The sequence below is a fragment of the Tursiops truncatus genome, chromosome 12 (genome assembly GCF_011762595.2).
Source record: "Tursiops truncatus isolate mTurTru1 chromosome 12, mTurTru1.mat.Y, whole genome shotgun sequence".
Classification (NCBI taxonomy): domain Eukaryota; kingdom Metazoa; phylum Chordata; class Mammalia; order Artiodactyla; family Delphinidae; genus Tursiops; species Tursiops truncatus.
This window is the reverse complement of record NC_047045.1, coordinates 69,138,486-69,160,193: the sequence shown is the minus strand read 5'-3', so window position 1 is coordinate 69,160,193 and position 21,708 is coordinate 69,138,486. Positions and strand designations below refer to the sequence as shown.

The window sequence follows — 21,708 nt, the reverse complement described above, 5'->3', positions numbered from 1 at the left end:
ATCAATTGTTTCTTAACCACCTTTTACATGCCAAGACAATTTTCATCTGTAGTACCAAAATTATGAAAAAAAAATTTAATTTATAAAAACTATGTTTTGAATGAGAGAATTTCTGTGAAAAAATACTTAATTGATTTGTTCTGTTTACATTGCATGATCCATAGAAAATTCCACAAAACTTAGCAACAGAATATTACAAGTATTAGCAAAACTAACTAAATAAATTTGATTAGTTTAAAAAAATCGATCTTCATGATGACTGTCCCAAAAAATTATTTTATTACCGCTTTATAAATAATGATTAACAACCTGTAAATTTTATTTCTTCATTACTTACTTGGGAGCAATAATTATTTAATTAATATTATCTTATTTCAATACTTAATACCAGAGTAAGCTTTGCATAGCTCAAAGGGTAGAGAACGCAGAGCCAGAAGACAGGTCTGTTGTCTCAGCATGAAAACTCATTGCCTACTTAAACCTCTGAATTTCCTCACTATTAAATAGGCAAGACATAAATGCCTACCTCTCAGATTACTATAATAACTAAATACTACTGCACCAAAGGCTCAAAACCACTGGCTAATTTTAAATGATACAAAAGAAAAAGAATTTCATATGATAATTTATAGTCTGAAAGTTACTGAAAATCATCAGCTGGCAACATTATATCAGATAATCCAAGTATTGTTTAAGTAAAATACCCTTGAACAACAGGGGTTTGAGCTGCGGGTCCACTCATACGTGGATTGTTTTCAATAAATACACTGGAAAAAATTTTGGAGATTTGTGACAATTTGAAATAAAGACAAAGCACATAACCTAGGGATATCGAAAAAATTAAGAAAAAGTTAGGTATTCATGAATGCATAAAACATCTGTAGATATGCATATAACACAAAATATTGGGTTGGCCGAAAAGTTCGTTCGGTTGATAAATACGTTGTTCAATAAAGTTCTTGGTGAAAATGAAAAGTGTGTCTTTTATTTTTCCTTAAAACTGAACGAACTTTTTGGCCAACCCAAATATGTCCTAATGGACTGTTTGTTACCAGTAACACCTCCAGTCAACAATAGGCTATTGGTAGTTAAGTTTTGGGGAAGTAAAAAGTTATACTTGGATTTTCAACCGCTTGAGAGGTCAGTGCCCCTAACCCCAAGTTTTTAAGGGTTAACTGTCAACCAAAAACTCTCTTTATAAGGACTTGGAAAGATACACTATAGTCACTGAGCAAAAAGAAGCAAGGTTCGCAGAACTGGGGTTGACATTCACACATTGATCTACCAAAGAAACAGGGATATTAAATCCCACACGGCTGAAATTCTCAAACTTTACATTTCTTTACATATTCACTGGGCCCCACTCCCAGGGACTTAGGTCTGCGTAGAGCCCAGAAATATGCATCTTAACAAGTGATTCTGAGCAAGAAGTCTGTGGACCACTTGTTGAGATCAGTTCTTATGCTTCCACAACTTATTCATATGCCCAAGGCAGCTGTGGACCACAAGCGGCCCCAACCATTCCCCAAGGGCTGAAGTAAAGGAGATACCTAGGTTCTCCTGTAAACCCGCATGCTGTGGAATCCCAACTGGGAAGTACAACCTAAAGAAGATTGTTCTACGATTCTAAATAAACAGTGAGACTGAACAGGAAGAATAGGGGCAATGTGCAACTGGGGCTCAGACCACAGGTCCCTTGGGACGATCCTACTTTACAGGGTCTTACCTGTAATTGATCTTCCAGAATAGCTGTAGCACTCTCGCCACTGTTTTCATCAACAATCACCACCATGTGAGTTAGGGAATTTACCTTCACCTGTTCAGCCTCAAGATCATTTTGCAAACTCTAGAGAAAAAATTAAGATAAACCATTATGTCTACTCTTTCCCATTTACCTATTTAAAATCCACTCAGTTGTCAATAGTAATTAAGGACATTTAATGAGGCATTGTGTTTAAATCTCCAATCATTAGCCTAAGTGTTCTACTAATGAAACAAACCCATTATACATCTTTACATTTCATTATGAACCAAAGCAGTTTGAAAATGCAATGTCATAACAGATTGCAAATGGGATGTCATCACTTTTATTATTTTTATTCCAAGTTTTGGCCAAAAGAAAAAAGGTGTCCCATAAACAAGTTAAGCGCCTATAGTAGGAATTAAGAATATAGAATCATTAAGTCAATAAAGTCCCAAACTTGAATACACATAGTCAGATGTCATCTTATCTAGTGCAACATGGTATAAAGTTACAGATAAGTCGAATACTATTTGATAGTCAGAAGCTGTTCTGTTACCCAGGAAAGCAATTAGGGGTATACAGACAATTTCTCTTCCCACTTCTTCCATGGGAAGAGCATTGCAGGTCACAACACATATGTATATAGGTAATTTATTCAAACACTACCAATAGTGTCGTCAGATGCCTTGAGTTTTTGTGTTTAATGTATCCCTAAAGCTTTATTTATCAGTTATCTAGATATTTCATTGAAAAATAAAATTCTTCAGTTCACAGAGAGCCTATTTTACTCTACCTTTCCTTGACTATGAAAAGTTATCTCTTAAATTTGTGACCAAATTAAATCTCCCACCAAATTTTGAATCTTCACCTAGGAGAAGAAGCAATAGCTTTCCTGAAAGGATTAGGTACAGATCCATCTGAGGGTTTCCTTATTTCCCCACACACTGCATTCATGCAACACCCTAGGATTCTTAACCACTCATAGGTCCAAAAAAAAAAAAAACAAACCCTGAGAATCTTATGAACACTATGTACTTTCATAAGAAAACTACACATACCCACATAAAATTTTACCTGTGCTTTCATCCCTGGCTCAGAAAAGTCACATCCCCATGCACTCTACCCTACAGGCTGCTGAATAAAAGAGCACACTGAAGAAGTGTCCCATCTCCGCACTAATGATAGAAGCCATCGGCTCCTGAGAATGCTAAGTGCTGCTTTTTCATATTTGATAAGGTATAAAAGAAATATGAGCCAGATTTACTTTATGATCTTCTAGCAGCTTCTGTAGGGATGTTAAGTCATCATCTAGAGGGCAAGTTTCCATTTTCTGAATGCGTTCTTCTGTGAGTGTTAACCAGGCGGAGAGCTGCTGTAGTTGCTTCCTCTGCAGTTCCATGAGCACATCGTGCAGCCTGTCCAAGGGGAACACAGCATTATTCCCACTCCTTCTGCCCTTTGCAACAGCAAACACACACTCCAGGCAGCCAAGAAATGGGGCAGGGAACGCATTCTTGTCTAACCGTTAAAAGTAGCATTTGGTCTTTAAATACAGAAACCAGCAAAAAAAAAAAAAAAAAAAAAAAAATTATTTTCTTCCTAAATGGAGTCAATTAAATGCAGCCAAAGAATGCAAGTAACAGCACCCTCTATTTGTATCAGAATCATTGTTTCTTCAATCAGGAATTCCTGCCTATTAAATAGGTGGAAATTGCCATGGAATGCAGTTCGCTCCTTAACACACAATACACGCAACAAAACGAACCATGGGGAAAAAAAATATTTTAAAAAATGTTGCATGGCACGAAGTGAGAGAGTGGCGTGGACATATATACACTACCAAATGTAAAATAGCTAGCTAGTGGGAAGCAGCCACATAGCACAGGGAGATCAGCTCAGTGCTTTGTGACCACCTAGAGGGGTGGGATAGGGAGGGTGGGAGGGAGACACAAGAGGGAAGAGATATGGGGATATATGTATATGTATAACTGATTCACTTTGTTATAAAGCAGAAACTAACCCACCATTGTAAAGCAATTATACTCCAATAAAGAAGTTAAAAAAAAAGTTACAAAATAGAACTGGGGATAAATATAACATAGTCCTGTCTTCACATCAGAATTAATGGTTAGCCAATTTTAATACTGCGAAGTCCATATTAAATGTCTTTGCTAATTTCTGTATTGCAACTTTTACCTTTTCATTTGGTTAACATATCAAAGGGGACATAAAGATCATACAAAATTCCAGCAACACTACATGAAGAAAAGAGTCAAAATTTTACAAGGCAAGTTCTCTGGTTATCTTGTTCTCACAGACATGCAGACTTTTCCTTGTGCTAAACTGGGCAACGCAGTCTATGGAATAGGGTTTCTTTCTGAGCTTCCACTCACCGGGACTGTCTGTCCATACTTGCCACCCTTAGTGCCTCCCATCTGGCATTCAGCAGGGTCATTTGTTCCTGAATCTCAAACTCCTCTTCATCTGACAGAGTTCCTTGTGTTATCAGCTGGTGTCCTGCCTGCAGGACATTGCCCACACTGCTCTGGTGCGCCGTCAGCTCCATCATAAAAGCCTGAGAAGGTACATCATTATGATTTGGGAGCTGCTCAGTGAAGAAGAAAAATCTTAATAAATTGTTAATGTCTAAATGTTACTGCCGTGAGAAAAAGCAACCATGTAGAGTGCAAACAAATAAGACTTTGATCCAATTTTTTCAGCTCTGAATATAGGGAATAAGCAGCTGCCTGAAGCAAAAAGAATAGATCAAAGAGGACAATGTTACACGTGATGACACCAGCTACTTTTAAGTAAATGCTGATTATGCTACTGTTAGGTCGTGAACATGGAATTATGAGAAGATATACTGAATAAACCACCATGCTCGCCCAAGAGAAACTGCTTAAAGAAAATGACCATTTCTGTTACTTTGAAACCAAAACAGCAAATCAGACCTGCCAACTAATATATCAACACCAAGAAACTACTTAATCAAAAGAATTCTTCACATAATCCAATCACTCCACTGCAATATATCCCTGAAATAGTAGGAAATTTTCAATATATAAAATTACACAGGAACAGTGGATATGAGTTTTGTTAATCATACAATAAATAAAAATAATCACTTCCTGGGGAACATTCAAATCTAAAGATTTGGTGTATTAATTAGCCATTTTGTGTTTTGACTATAACAATACACTTCAGAAACGAGCTGTACTAGGCACTGATTTTTTCGTCAGTGGCTTCGCAGAATCTACAAATTACGGTAAGATTAAAATCCGGAATCTAATTCCAGTGCACAGTTAAATCACCCACACCAATTCTGTAACAAAGCCCTATTTAAATATCACAAGTCTTAAAATATGCCATGACCTTTCTGTGGAGCAGAATTCAGTAAACAACAAGCATCAGGGTTCAGCCCCTGATTGAGGCACAGGCACCATGGCACATATATCCTGCTCATCAGCTAGAGATTATTTACTTCGTGGGTTGCAAACTGGTCTTTGACTTCTTCAACATCATCGGAAATGTCATCCTGCTCCTGGAAAGTGTCCTCGGCAGAAAGCAACCAGGTCAGCACTTCCTCCAGTGCTATCTGATAGCTGTCCAGATCCATGTCAACCTCGGTGACAGTGCTGGGGGTTTCAGCTCGGGGACCTTCTTGCTCCTCCTCTGGCGCTGAGCTCTATAAAAACAAAGCCAAGAAAACTCACAGACGCTGTGAAGACCAGAAGGTGTTCCACAAAGACACACTGGATGGAGAAACCAAGGTAGGCACCACTGTGTCTTAGGCATCCACCTGCTTCTCAGGAGCTGGGTGAGCAACGCCGTGACATAGAATGCATTTTTAAATGCTAGGATGGCAAAGAGTACAGAAGCTGCATCACTCAGGGACATTCTAATATAGCTGGGAAGAGACAAATAACCCACATGAATCACTTCTGAACAAAAATAAAAAGGCTATTAACAAAGTTATAAATTCCACGGGTGCAACAAGGAATGCTATTTGAATTCGCCGAGAGCTAAAATAGGAAAGTTTCATAGAGGATCTGGAACCTGCTGGGCCTTGAAGGATGGATGTCATTTAAAGAGACAGAGATTAGAATCCTGCTTTGACCCTAGTTAAATTGCTTTTACTGAATTGCATTTTAGCATTGCATTTTAGACACTGAAAGACAGACACACATATAGGTTGTCGTACTGGTGATATTTTTTTGAGGCAGCTGCCCTCTAGGTTACTAGCTGGTCTTTTTTCGAAGAGCCCGCGGAATAAGTTATTCCAAGCTCCTTCTAGGCAGTGGAGTATTTTCTTATATACTTTAGTCATATATCCAAACCTACCACCTCTCTCATTCATTTGTTCCCTTCCAGAGCAAAAATTCTTTAAAATTTGCCTACAGCCTGTCTCTACTTTATCACCTCTCATCCACAGTTTTTATGTACTATCTCAAACATACACAAACGTACAGAGAACAATATAAGAAATGCTCATGTGTTTAACAGCTACATTTGTTAACACTCCCTTTCATGCTGATTAGGCACTGGTCCCCACCACACACCTGGAAAAGCTTTTGCCAGTGTTACCAATAACCTTCTCATTGACAAATCCACTTTTCTAGCAGCATCTTTAGGATGGCCATGTAATTAACAAAAAAACCAACATTTTTGATAATCAACAGTACTAGAACAACACACATAAACCAGAACTGTTCCAAGCAAACCCGGAGGTCCGGTCACCTTATGTTCCTTAAGCTTTCAGTGGCATTCCCTACCTCTGACCAGTCCCCACCCTCCTGAAGCTCTCCTTTCCCTGCTTCAATAACACCATCTTGGCTTTCCTCCTAGTTCAACAGCATTTGCCAACATGCAAGTAATGAAGCTCCTCAAAATTAAGTCCAGGGCCCTTTTTTCTTCTATGTACTCTGCCTGCATGGTTCCATCCATTCCCATTGGATTTAAAGAACCATCTACATGCTGCAAACATTTACCTTTATATTTCTGGCCCCAAACTCCAAACTCCTATGTCCTACTTCCTTAACATCTCCACTTCAATGTCTCATAGGCATATCAAACATTGTCAGTATTTAAACCCTAGTTTTTCCCCCCAAAGCTCTTCAAGCTTCCCATTTCAGTAAATGCCTCCTCCATGCACTTGACCCCTCCAGCTAAAAATCAGGGAGCCAGCCTTGGTCTCTAGCTTTTACCGCCCACATTTAATACGTACGTATAAGCAATTCCTACCTTCAAAATTCATCTCAAATCCATCCAGGCCTTTCCATCTTCACAACAACCGTTTGTCCTCAGCACTGCAACAGCCTGCTACCAGTGTCTCTGCTTCCCTGCTGCTCCCCAGACTGCTACGTCCACCACCCACTTCTCACAGAGCAGCCAGAATGATGTTTGGAAAATGTAACCACATCATAAGACTTCCCTGCTTAAAATCTTTCACTGCTTTCTCAATGCTCTTAAGATACAATTTAAAATTCTTAACATAGTTTACAAAAATACTGTGACAGCAAGAAACAGAGTGAGTGTGTGAGTGTGTGAGTGTGTGTGTGTGTGTGTGTGTGTGTGTGTGTGTGTGTGTGTGTAGGGTTGGATTTCAATTAGGTTAATCAGGGAAGTCTTCTCTGAAAAAGTTCCATTGAAATTGAGGAAAGATGGGAAGCTTGCCATGCAAACAGTGGGTAGAGGAGCGTTTCACAGAGAGCAACCCACACGTACAAGAATCTTGGGGAAGGAGAGGAAGAAGTCCACCACGACTGGCATGCAGTGGCCTGAGATGAGTTGGGGCGGTAGGCTGGGCCTTGTAAACCACAAGAGGAGATGAGATGTTTAATTAGTATGAGGGCTGGAACAGAAAGAAAACACACACCAAAGATATTCTGGAGGAAGAATCCAAACGGACCCGGTAAACAACATGCAGCAGTTAAAAACAATGAATCAGTGAGCCCACGATGAAATGACGGATGATTGGGAGAGGGATGGTGCCAAAGACAAAGAAGGGAAAATGAGTTAAGTTCCGGACCTAAAACCCCAAAACTGGAAAGCCACAATAATCCTGGAGGTCATTTAGTATCAAACCTCGATATTCTAATGAGGAATTCTGAGAACTAGGAAAGTTAGTGACCAGCCAAAGGTCATTTAGACAGGGACTAGGATCTGTGAGGTGGGAAGTGGAAGGCATTATCTAAATGCAGGTGTTCAGAAGGTATTCATTCACATACAAGAGGAGACCTTCAACTGAGAGATTAAAGAGAAATTCAGGAATTATTTGCTGACCACCTAATGCTCTACAGCACATGTTTGTAGAAACAGCAAGAGAGGAAGTCGGGCTATTAGTGTTCTCAGGAAAGTAGAGGATGGCAAGATATGTCAAACAGTAGATGATTACAACTTGACCATGTTTCATCTCTCCAATTAACTTAATTCAACCTCTAAGGCATTAATGAAAGCATTAATGAAAAGGTTAATATTATTACACCTGCTCTTTTCTTTTTTTAATAAATGTATTTATTTATTTTTGGCTGTGTTGGGTCTTCGTTGCTGCACGCGGGCCTTCTTTAGTTGTGGTGCGCAGGCTTCTCATTACGGTGGCCTCCCTTGGTGCAGAGCACAGGCCCCAGGCGCACAGGCTTCAGTAGTTGTGGCATGCGGGCTCAGTAGTTGTGGCTCGTGGGCTCCAAAGTGCAGGCTCAGTAGTGGTGGCACACAGGGCTTAGCTGCTCTGCGGCATGTGGGATCTTCCCGGACCAGGGCTCGAACCCGCATCCCCTGCATTGGCTGGCAGATTCCCACCCACTGCGCCACCAGGCAAGTCCCAACACACTTGCTCTTAATCAAACAGCAAATGGCTTCTGCAATTCTTATCATGTCACCCCGAGCCCTAAACAGAAGTGATTATTTTATCTACACACCATGAAAGGCAAATGAAATCTCCCTTCTTTTTAAAAGAGAATAGCCTTCACTATAAGAAGTAGAATATTCCATCTTTCTAACAAAAGGAACCCCGATCCAATGAAGAAATGATTCTAAAACCAAAAGGCAAACTCCGAAGATTATTTGAGCCCTGAAAAGGATGCGTCATTAATACAGCATAATAACTACACTACTAGAGACAAATGCTTCTCAGCAAACATTCAATGATAAAACATTAGGGCTCTTCCTCAATATCACTTGATCCTCAAAACTACTAAAAAGAGCCCTTGGTTCACAATCTGGCCCCATCTCTTGCCTTCTTTTCCTCTAAGCTTTTTTCTTTTTCTGTAAATCATAGTTTGTTGAAATGGAGAAAATAAAAGAAGTGGTACCTACTACCCAAAAAAAACCTGAAATAATAAGTCCTTTGAACCTTGGAGAAGAAAAAAAAAAAAATGCTATGCCAATTCAAGACCATTATCATTATCACTAACATTTGAAAAAAAATCTTGTTGAATAAAAATGAATGATAATACCTAAACAAAATGAGAAGGAAAAATTATAATATCTGCTGCTTGCTGAGTGCTTATTAACATCATTTTAGATACTTCAAACTTATTAACTTTATAAAGTGGGTGGTTTTACCCAGATTTTGCAATAAAACTGAGGATGAGAGGGTAAGTAACCAACCCAAAACAAGAAGTAACAGGGATGAAATTTAAGCTTCAAAGCCCATGCTTTCTGCCTCTCTAAAATGTATTTCTTATCACTTTGAAATCCATGTGTATCTTTTGATTGTTTTGTTGATAAATGTTAGACCAAATACCTTTTAAGGTCTCATCCCACTGTTAAGATTCTCTCATTTTATGAATTATGAGAACTGGTTAGACTAAAACAGAATAAGGTAAAATATGGATTGATTCAAGGCAGAATTATTCAGGAAGAAAATTTCATGACTTTATTTATATCTCCTGAAAAAAAAGGATCCTCATTTATATCCTGATGAATAAAACCACTGTCAGCCCTTAAGCGAAAAACTCACCAAGTAACATATTATCAATTATTCCTCCTAGGGCTTCCCTGGTGGCGCAGTGGTTGAGAGTCCGCCTGCCGATGCAGGGGACACGGGTTCGTGCCCCGGTCCGGGAAGATCCCACATGCCGCGGAGTGGCTGGGCCCATGAGCCATGGCCACTGAGCCTGCGCGTCCGGAGCCTGTGCTCCGCAACGGGAGAGGCCACAACAGTGAGAGGCCCGCGTACCACAAAAAAAAAAAAAAAAAAATTATTCCTCCTAAAAGAAAGGGAAAAGCTTACATTTTGATGGCCCTTGTGAGAATATAATGGTACAAATGCATTTTTTAATGGCAAAAAAAGAAAAAAACTTAGTACTTAGAACAGAACTAAGCTGACATGAGAAAAACCACCTTCAGTACAGGACAAGAGTGATAAAAGATGACCAGATGATAGAAGAACACAGGTCCTTAAGCATGTTATGCAGAAGCATGATCACAATCCTAGACTCTATAACTCTAGCCTTGCTGTATGAAATAATATAGTTTCCTTCTTAAAAAGTAAAATCAGTAAAGTTATGGTTCTCCATTACATGCATGTGATGTGTAACAGCACGCCAACTGATAAACTGAACTTCTGATGCTGAGAAACCAAGACATTCTCAGTCAACAAAAAAAATGCTCTGAAAGTGTTTTTATCTAGTACCTAAGAGAAAACAAATATGGCAAGTGAAACACATTAATAAAAATTTACCTGTACCTGCATGTTAATTTCTCCTTCTTCACATTCTTTCTTATATTTCCTTGGAAGTGTCTCTACTTCACGGATGGCATCTATAGTGACTTGCTGAGGTAGCACCTCAAACAAAGATGTTAAATACATAATTATGGATTTCTTGTCAGGAAGCTGAACAGCAACATCTAAAAGTGGAAGAAAATAAGAACTAGCTTAAGTTAGATGTCCAAAGTATGTGAATTGCTCAATATTGGATATAAAATAACTGTCTTAGTACCCATAAACAATGCTAGTATATTATCTTTGCAATACCACAGCTCAGTAAATTTCTATTTCATATAATATATGAGCCAAAGGTAAAGATGATTATCTACTTTTTTTTGTTCCATATCCCATTTCTTAAAAATCTTCCCTAAAAGCTTCCCCCATAAGGCTCAAAGATAAGCTATCATCTAAGATAACATCATAGATTTCATTCATAGTATGAAAATAAGTCTAGAATTCAATCCTGCAACATTTGTAACTGAAGTTTTCACATCATATACAAGCTCATACAAAAACACATTTTAATGAAATAAATAAAATACTAAGTTGTTTATCTAATAATTCTGTTTTCCTAAAACTTTAAATCTTATGCTCGTATTGATTAACTATTCTACAGTGATGTAATTAAATTTCCTCCTGAAGGATCCTAGAAACTGTTAAGCACAGAAGTATCATGTCTGTAATAAAATGGCTTGTACCACATTTCAAAAGGAAAAACACCTCCTCAATTCTCACAATTCTTTCAAAAAAGCGGGGGTGGGGGGGGGGGGGAAGCACTGCTTTTCAAGTATTCAAAACTGTAAAGAAAAATCAAGGTTGTAATTAAACACTGAACAATACCTTCAGGATCTAACAGCTTTTCAATTCCTAAGTAAGTTTGAGCCTTGCTGAAGGCATGTTCAAGTCTCTCAATTGGGGACATTTTGACAACTCTATCCCAGCTGAAGAGATTGGGTCTGAAATCAGGATGCAAATAAAATTCAGTGAAGATGAAATATGTGGAAACAAAGCTGTTATTGTTATAATCGAATACATTTCAGTTTTAGATTTTTTTATTTGTGAATATAAATTTAAAAGTTTATCTTTTATATCCCAAAGTTTTGTCAAATATATAATATTTTAAGGTAATCTATAAATATGAAAACAGCAGGTAAGACATTCTAAGGTTTTTGTATTGGTTAAACATGCCTGTTAAAATTCTGGAGTAGCCACTGAAAGACTAGAAATGGTATATTTCCCAAATAGTGAAAGGAAAAAAAGGGAAGAAGAACCTACCAGTATAAAACAAGAAAGAAAAGAAGATATAGAAAAAAGTAAGAAAAATGAAAAGCTCAAAACAAGCGGTAAGAATGAACTTAAATACATCAATTATCGCAATAATGTTAATGGACTAAATTCTCCGATTAAAGACCAACTTTAGCAGAATAGAAAATCCAGCTCTAATCTCTTCACAGGACACTCCTAAAGAAAAGACCCTGAGAGAATTTCCGTCCACCCCTCTCCATATAGCTACTGTCTAGTATTTCATTTCTATCTTGATTTTCATTTAATCCCACAAACTGGACATTATTGTTGCTCTGACTTACTCAAAAGTGGATCATTTTCTCTGTGCTCTATCTGCTCTTGCATCTTGGACCCACCTACACTTCTGGGATTTGCCTCCCTCGTCCCCACCCGCCCAGTTCCCTCTCTGACTCCACCTCTTATTATTCCCCTTATTCACACCACTGCACCCAGTGGCCTCCCACATGCCAGGTACCTCCTCCCCTCTTGCCTGACATATTTTTCTTCAGCAATATTTACCATTTCTATATGCTACACAACTGACATTTTCATTTTTAAAAAACTGTCTGCCTCCCTCTATATGAACATTAATTCCAAGAAGGAGGACTGGGAATTTTGCTTGTTTTGTTCTCTGCTCTACATCCTGTGTTCAGCACATAGAAAGCACACCACACACACTTGTTAAATCAATTAAGTAACAGATGGAAAAATGTTTAAGCTAAAATTCAAGTTTTCGGGCTTCCCTGGTGGCGCAGTGGTTGAGAGTCCGCCTGCCGATGCAGGGGATACGGGTTCGTGCCCCGGTCCGGGAAGATCCCACATGCCGCGGAGCGGCTAGGCCCGTGAGCCATGGCCACTGAGCCTGCGCGTCCAGAGCCTGTGCTCCGCAACAGGAGAAGCCGCAGCAGTGAGAGGCCCGCGTACCGCAAAAAAAAAAAAAAAAAAAAAAAAAAAATTCAAGTTTTATGATAGTGTCTCTTAACTGACTAGAAACAGTGGGCAACCCGCTTAAACTGATAAAGGAGAAGTAGAAGAAGATGGGGTGTGTGGGGTTTTTTTAACCAGATAAAAGGTATATGAAAAAAAAAGCTAAAGCAAATAGCAGTCTTATGGTAAAACATTAAAACCACTCCCTTTGTTACCAAGAACAAAACATTCTGCTCACTACCACCAATGCAAACTGATATTGTATTGAAGGACAAGGCACAAATGAAGGGGAAAGGGGAGAGGAGAGGAGGGAAAGGGAGGAGAGGGGAGGGAAGGGGAGGAAAAAAACTATTATAATTCATGGTCATCTATCAAAAAAAAAAAACTTTCAGTAACAAATTTTGGTAAGAATTTAACAAGTTTCCAGATATAAGATGTAGAAAAGTCAACTGCATTTTCATATATCAGCAAAGAACATATAGGAAATAAAACTTGAGACAATAAATAATTTACAAGAAGAATAATACACATAACAAATTTTGCCTTTCACATTTAAACCTTTGATGCATCTGGAGTTTATTCAGGGTATGGTGAGGCAGGGATCCAATTCACTCATTTCCATTTGTTCCAACCATCTATTAATCTGCAACGTCGGCTCAGTTGTAGATCAGGATGGAGCTATTTCTGAGCTCTTTATCCCATAGGTTGAACTATATGAAACTGCCATTTATATCAAAAACAGTCAAATATTGGCAATTTCATATGCTTCAGCCTATTATTATATTAGTGTTTTCTTTATAGTACTATATAGTCTCAATTAATATAGCTTCATAATTAGTTTTGTTTTCTGTTTATGAAGTACTTCAGCCTGTCTCTTCTTCAGAAGAGTAGTGGCTCTTTTTGGTCCTTTGGTATTTTATTATATAATTAGAATCTGTTCAGAAGTTTCATAAAAAGAATCATTGATCTATTTTTAATCGGGAGTTTTATAGAGTTTTCCTATAAAACTAAAGTAGGAGGCTGAAAACTGTCACAATTCTTTTTGTATATTACTGGTTAGTGCTGAATGAGTTAGTTCACATTGAACTATGTGAATTATTTTACATTTTTTAACTTACAAATATGTAGAAGAAACCATGGACACTGCACTGTGGCATTTAAGTCCTATGGAAACAAAGATGCGATGGGTAGTTTTTTTTCCATGATATTTCTATTCTTTATGTTTTCTTAGAGCATGTACAGAGGAGAGAGGCGATAGTGGGAAGGGCCTTTAGGGAGTTGTAAGTAAGGGAGGGACAGAGAGGAGGTACAAATCTGTACAAATCTGCACATCCAAGAAGAGTCACATCTCACTTATGTCGGTGGAGCACGGCATTGAAGGCAAGCCCATCTGTCCAGCTGGTGGTGAAGTTGAGGACGTTGACCTGGCTGTACGGCCTGGTGGACTGGCGCACCCAGCTCAGCAGGATCTTCTCACTGTTCGTCTGCTGCAGGTCTGACATGATATCCTTCATGACATCTTTCACCTGTTCAAAAGAAACCATGGCTGCCAATAACCTCAAGTAGTCATTGGAATCCAGTCCTTGAATAAGGAATATAATATTCATGAACCATTGGATCAGGCCACTGGTATTCATTTTATTTCAAAACTTTCCTTTAAACGCTGGAAGGATAAATACATTTTAACAGTAATGATTTCAATTTAGAGGTGATTTTAACCTCACCTTTATATATTATGGCATTTTCTATACCTTAGCAATCAATACTTATATTACACTTGGCTACAGTGAACATTACTTTCATAGCCACAAAAAGTAATATTTTAGAACTATACTTTAAACATCTTTTAATAGGAAGAAAACTCAATTTTTATTTTCTACACAAATGTGGAAGAAGGTAAGAACTTCTGGCTGACTATAAAATCCAAGAATGAAGTGCATTTCCTGATGGCAATAACAATTATAATCTAGAACTAATATTTTATATTATTATTCTAAATCAGTACATATATTTTAAGGAAGTGTTCAAAGAATGATGTGGACATATCAAAAAAAAACCCACAAGAGCCAACTTAAGGGGGCTTGAGAAATAATTAACAATAGTGAAAGATCAGAACCTATTAAATAAGTAAAAATCCATAAAATAAGTAAAAATCCACACAGATATATAAATGAGTGGATAGATAGATAGATAGAATAGATAGATAGATACAAAGAAACAAGAGACAAGGAAAAGCTCTTCCTCGTAAGTGGAAAGACAATTAACAAATGTAGAAGAAATGATGAAATTAGAAAATCACTTTGCCACGCATTATATTAATAACTGATCAGGTAAGAACTATGAATGGATCTTAAAATTAACAGATAAAAGTTTAATAAGTAGCTGAATATTTATAAAGTCTCAAAGTATATCTCCACAAGATACTTTTTAATAACAAAGGGCAGTCACATTACAGTGGGGACACCTGCAGATTCCACCTCACCCAAATGATGAGAGTTAATACTGCCAGAAAAAAACTAATGGACAGCATATGCTTCCTGATGTGGTGTATTAAGAAAAACTCAATATTGGGACTTCCCTGGTGGCACAGTGGTTAAGACTCCGCACTCCCAATGCAGGGGGCCCGGGTTCCATCCCTGGCCAGGGAACTAAATCCCACCTGCATGACACACTAAGAGTTTGCATGCCACAACGGAGGAGCCCTTGAGCCGTAACTAAGGAGCACACCTGCTGCAACCAAGACCCAGAGCAACCAAATAAATATTTTTTTAAAAAAAGAAAAACTCAACATCATTTTTCTGACATTCCTCCCAAAAATGAATAACCTGAATCCAATCATGAGAAAATATTAGCCAAATCCACATGGAAGAACATTCTACAAAATAACTATTCAGTACTCTTCAAAAATGACAATATCATGAAATACAAAGACAGACTCAGAAATTATGCCAGATTAAAAGATGACTAAAAAAACAGGACAAATGAATGTAATAAATGATCTTGTATTTTCTTTTTCTGTAAAGGATATTATTGGGGCAATTGACAAATCTCCATAAGAGCTATAGATTACATAACTGTGTTGTTTCAATATTATTTTCCTGATTTTAATAATTACATGCTAATTGCTAGTACATGATATAATAATTACCATATGTATAATAATTAATACTAGCATTGTAAATATTAATATTATGTATTAGACATTTTGTATTATATTAACATAATAATAATACTGTAGTTATGTAAGAGAACTCCTTGTTTTTAGAAAAATGATTTGTTTTTACAAAATACTCACAGATCTATTTAGTCAAAGAGAACAGAGGGGGAGAGAAAACACAGAAATACAGACAGCTGTTAACATTTGGAGAATCTGAGGGAAAGGTATCCAGGAATTCTTCGGGATATTTTTACAATTTTTTTATAAGTATGATATTTTTTAAATCTAATGTTTTAAAAACATACTTTTTTTTTCTATGCCAGGAAAATAGAGCAGTTTGTCAGGCTCTTTCACTCCAAATTATTATAAGTTGAATTGTGTCCCCTCCCCAAATTCATAGGTTGAAGTGCTAACCCCCAGCACCTCATAATATGAATATATTTAGAAATAGGGTCCTTAAAGAAGTAGTTTAGGTAAAATGAGATCATATGGGTTGGCCCTAATCCAATATGACTGGTGTCTTGGAATAAGCAAAGGAGATTAGGACACAAACACACACACACACACACACACACACACACAAGACCACGTGAGGACACAGGAAGAAGGCAGCCATCTACAAACAAAGGAGAAGAAACCAACCTTGCTGACACCTCGATCTCAGATTTCCAGCCTCCAAAATTGTTAGCAAATAAATTTCTATTGTTGAAGCCACTCAGTTTGTGGTACTCTGTGGCAGCTCTAAGAAACTAACACACAAATGATACATTTCTAATTCCTATTAAGAAGTGATTGAAAATTTTCCCACCTGCCAGTGCAAAATGATGCTCCAAAGTAATCCTAAAGTCAGTTTGTGATTTCCATCTACAATGTCCGTTCCTCCTATATTCACTAAATCCACCTAGTAAAAGGAAAAAAATAACTTTTAAGACAATTTTTCTATGGAAACCCAGGTTTTTGTTTTAGCTCGTTTGGACAGCAATATAAGTAAATGACAAGAAAAATTTCACTTTAGAGAATCAGGTGAACCTAAATCTCAAAAATATATTACTTATACAACAGATCAATAAAGTAATCACAAAAAGCACAACTACTGCTTCACTCATAGAACAGGTTCAATACGTCTCATAAGAAAAATATTTCTAAAACTCAGTTGATGCCAATGTCCAGAGCAGGTGGTTGGTTTCAAAATAAATCATCCCGATGGCATCAAAGGACCCCCCCAACGTCATATTACAAACTTACATTGTTCTGATGTAAAACCTGCAGCACTCTGTTAACATTATTTAAAGCGTGTAACCTTGTGGAGCCACGTTCCTTCGGCTGGAAAACAGAACACAAAATCGAATGAGACAGAGAGTCCCTCCATGTTGCTGTCAAACACTGACATTGAGATGCATGTGGAACAGCAGCTCAGCACACAAGAGCCCCTCTGTACCAGGAGCTCTGGCTGGGTTGGTTCTCAAGCCACCATGAAGGCTGGTGTTGACAGAATGCAAATTCTCCCACTAACAGCACCTTAAGATAGTAGTTCCTTAGCTTGCCTGAACACTGGAATCTCCTAGGGAGCTTCCAAGAATACCAGTGCCTGTGTTCAACAAGGACTGTGACTTAATGAGTCTGGAGTATAGTCTGGGTTTGGAATTTATAAAAGATTTCCCTGGTGATTCTAAGATGCAAACAAGTTTGGGAACCAATGCTCCACCAGGGACAAAGCTTCTTCTATCTTAGTTGGGCAGAATGAAGAAAGATTTAGAAGATATGTCCCCTCCACCCTGCATTCGTGTAGACAGAGCAGAGAGGATTCAGAGGTGCTATCCCAGGTTCCAGGTAGGATTACAAGGGCCCACTGGGAAGACTGGAATTGCCACCCAGGGAAAGGTGATCTGGGAGGCTTCTTTCTGCCTCATTGGCCAGGGAATCTTATCTGACAAAGGGATCAATCTCTCCAATAGGTGCCTACCCACCATCTGGAAGGCAAAAGGTAGACTGTAACACGGCACACTTCGGCAAGAAAGAAATTCATCTTCGGGAGTGCATCTCTCTATACCTTTTATAGTCATTCTACCTCTTGTGTTAAAGGTTGTACCCATAAAATACATCGTCTTCATTGGCAGAGTTATTTCTGTGTGAGTATTGGGTACCTCACACATAAAGCAATAGAGTTGGATTTGATGACGGAACAAACATGAAGATAATACTGAAAATCTGAATAAAAATAAATGCCATCAGTTTTTGTAACTTTTTTTTTTACTATTTGTTAAATAACATTAAATGTATTTGTCTCTACTTTCTACTCTTCAAAACATTATGCCCTCTTTACATATCCGCTCTTCTTTGTAATTCTCTACTGTCTGAGAGCAATAAACACATAAAGTATTTTTCTGATAAAAATAGAGCTCTCAATAAAGCCTAAATATCACTCAATCAAAAAATTCATTTAAACCCCTTTTTAACCTTCCTATTTCAGCTTCACATTGTAAGGACCCCCAAGAGGGTCTTCAAGTATCAGTAATGATGAGAGATATGCCGTTAGCCTGGTTCTTGAACATGGCATCCCTCACCAGTGAGGTTCCTGTGAGGCCTTCTAGAAGATCCAGTAGCTTCCTTCCATCTTTGAGGTCTGTGAACATATCACTGATGGGTGGTTTTCCACTCTATAAAAGAAAAAGTACAATTTCAGCAGCAGAAATTTCATACATAAGTGGAAAATAAATGAATAGTTTCATTTCTTCCAGCTAAAAGTCTGGGTAATCAGCAGACTATACAAGTTTGCCTTGTATGGAAAGAAGTACAAAGAACTTTGAAATCTATAACAAATGTTTTGAGCTGAAATAGATAAATTGCATTATTTCTTAGAAAGGGAGCAAATAAAACTGTGATTAATGTCAATATGCCTTGTATGTACAGTTGACCCTTGAACAACATGGGTTTGAATTGTGCAGGTCCACTTACAGATGGATTTTTTTTCAGTAGTAAACACTAGGGTATTACATGATCCATGGTTGGTTGAAACCGCTGAGGTGGAACTGGGATAGGAGGGAGCTGACTAAATTATTCATAGATTTTCAGTTCTACAGAGTCAGCACCCCTAATCCCCCGTGTTGTTCGAGGGTCTATTGTATTCCTGAGAGGGAAGATGTGTTAAAAATATACATGAGCATACAGCACCTGGAGGCCAAAGAGGCCTCCAGAGGCCAAAGAAAAGTGTGCAGATTCTTATTCCAGCTCTGCACTTTACATTCACAGGATAAGCATGGCTTTTGGTATTTCCATTATGGAAGCAGGTCACGTCATCATCAATTTCAGCTCTCCACTTCAATTTCAGCTCTCAGGCACTAGGTCTGTATTTCTAGGTCCCAATTTCTGAATGATTAGGACACTTTTGGCTGTGTGTCTAAATCCAGTATCCATGCTGTATTTTGAATGACAAAACCTATAGAATTTCTAAACTCTTGCTTCTGACTAATAAACAGCATCAACTTCCCCTGATAAACATATTCTAGCATCCATGCCAGAAAATCCTACCCCATTCACAGGTAGACCTTGCCTGTCTGTGTGTGATATCATGGTTGTATGCAAAGGACAATTACTGCACAGAAAATCAGGACGCCTCAGTTTTAATCTGTCTGACCATTAACTAACTGGTGAACCTAAATCAGCTACTTACTACTGTTTACCTTTTTCTAAATCACAGGTATTGTAAAGATCAAATAAAGAATATTATGTGAAAATGTCCAGATAGCTATAAAGCACAGTGTAATAAATGTTGTACGATTATGTTGAATCAGATTATTCCCTTCTAGTATGAAATGCCCAGAAATTAATAGTTTTACTTCCTGTCAATAATAAAGATATTTTATAACCAATAATTATTGTATATTCTTTATTCTTCACTTTAAAGCATATATATAAAGTCACACGAAACCAAATTTTACTCTGAGCTTGAAATGGGTGAGAGGGAGGAAGGAAGCCATCCTAGAGTTTCCTAAAACTTGGCATTTTCCCTTTTTTCCTCTCCTCCTGATTTCTTACATTTTTAATTATGTGTAATGTATAGTAAACTAGTGATTTCTATCATGTGGCTTTTCCATAGTTCATATACTCTAAATGAGAGGAAGTATGGTAAAGTCTTCACCTTAGAATCAGTAAAGAATAAACTATGACTTATTTATATCTGAAACAAAGCTGCTTTTCTATTTCCAGCTGCCACTATGTGAGCAGTGACGATGTCAGAGAAACATGGATTATCTCCATCGATCACAATGATAAACAGATTTGAGTGATGCAGGAGACCAGATCCAGAGGCAATACTTCAAGAGGCAGAGCAGGGAAGTTTTTTGCACATTAAAGATTTCCTACCTGCTCTCAGTAAAAGCAAAGGGCAGAAGTAGCCCTGGTCATCTGCTACCTCTTACCTTCCTCCTCTCAAAACCCACCCAAGTACACTTCAGCAAACTAGCCACCAAATACCCAGATTCCCTTTCAGGAAGACGTGAACAACTCTGATCTCAGAGCAAAGAGACAACAACATAGGTAAAGTTCATGGGAGAAACAAATAGGGATATCTAGGCACAGAAAGGACCTTAGGAATTACTGATGACAAGGGCAGCTAAATAATGTCTGGGCGGCATTTAACCCTTCTCAAATCCACTACAGTATCCGTTTTCCAAAAAAGAAACAAAGTAACACAAATCAGCATAGACTAAAATAAAGTAAATATAAATATTAGTCCATCTTACAAATAGTTATGAACGCCCACTGATGACCTCATTGTAGACAAGCCTCCTACCAGCCGTGTAACTTTAGAAAAGTGGCCTTTCTACATCTATTGGCTCATCTGTTAAACACTAAGATGACAGATGTTCAGTAAATGGCTGATATTATCATTCAGTACATTATCATATCATTACAGTAGTAATGTTTCCTACTGTCATAAAAGTGCCATAAAATTTCAACAGTAGATGAAAGAATGGGTAAAACAATAAGCACTTCATCTTAGGCAGGAACGGAAAAGCAGATTCTGAACCTGAGTACATGTAAGCGTCACTTCATAGAGAAAGTTCTTCCAAGTCCCGAATTCACTAATATGATGACCTGGAGGGATATATCCCATTCGAAACTAATGAACATGATGATACAAGAGCACACCTGTGCTTTAGGCATGCACTGTGAGACCAACATAACTCAACAGTAAACCCAATGGATTCTTCCCTAGGCTCCACTGCTGCTCAGTGGTAAAGTGGGAGGCATTCATTTAAGAGGCAGCATTAATTTTTCCACATGACACACTCTTTTCCTCTCTCTTGTCCAGGTCATTCATTTGTTTATTGAGGAACAAATCTTGAGAAAGACTCCTTGTGAAGCATTCTCTTGAAACAAAGGGAACTGAGACACAGTTCTGTCCTTCTAGAAGTCAATCACTTATACTAGGGAGACCAATGCCTTTATAGTCTTTAAAAAAAAAAAATGACAGTAACAGCAATGCAATTTCTTTATTCTTTTTCCAAATTTCAGATAAATATTGATGGCGATCAGTAAGAAATAAGTTTTGTGCTGTGTGCCTATTCTCCTAACACTCCGCCACCCCACCCCCAGTGATGGCATGGTTGGCGTGTACCCCCATCTGGTACCTTCAGAAGAGCCACGTACACCTGCAGGAGGGAATATACAGCCCATGGATCTCTTCACTGGACAATGAAGGAAGGTACCAGGGCTCTTACAAATCCAAAACTGTGGTTCAAAACTTACATATAAAACACACACCCACACTCGCCACACACATAGCCAATCACTACAAAATACTACCTATTCCTGACAAATGCAATTTAGGAACGTCCCATAGGCAGATGGAAAGAACCAAACTATACCAAAGAGCCCGTT

General features: G+C 38.1%; 1 protein-coding gene across 11 annotated transcripts in view; it reads right to left on the bottom strand.

The window, feature by feature from the left end:
- Positions 1-21,708, bottom strand: part of UTRN (utrophin) — a 497,402-nt gene that overhangs the window by 368,788 nt on the left and 106,906 nt on the right. For 9 of the 11 annotated variants that reach the window (XM_019951537.3, XM_033867812.2, XM_019951538.2 and 6 more), the window contains 10 exons: positions 18,390-18,482; positions 17,071-17,148; positions 16,634-16,726; positions 14,022-14,194; positions 11,298-11,413; positions 10,431-10,597; positions 5,229-5,432; positions 4,138-4,319; positions 3,009-3,159; positions 1,727-1,846 (listed from right to left, as the gene is read on the bottom strand). In XM_019951537.3, coding sequence (XP_019807096.2) covers positions 1,727-1,846; positions 3,009-3,159; positions 4,138-4,319; positions 5,229-5,432; positions 10,431-10,597; positions 11,298-11,413; positions 14,022-14,194; positions 16,634-16,726; positions 17,071-17,148; positions 18,390-18,482 — 1,377 coding nt within the window. The remainder of the gene's footprint in view (positions 1-1,726; positions 1,847-3,008; positions 3,160-4,137; positions 4,320-5,228; positions 5,433-10,430; positions 10,598-11,297; positions 11,414-14,021; positions 14,195-16,633; positions 16,727-17,070; positions 17,149-18,389; positions 18,483-21,708) is intronic. The other 2 variants (XM_019951539.3, XM_019951532.2) reach the window with 1 other exon arrangement.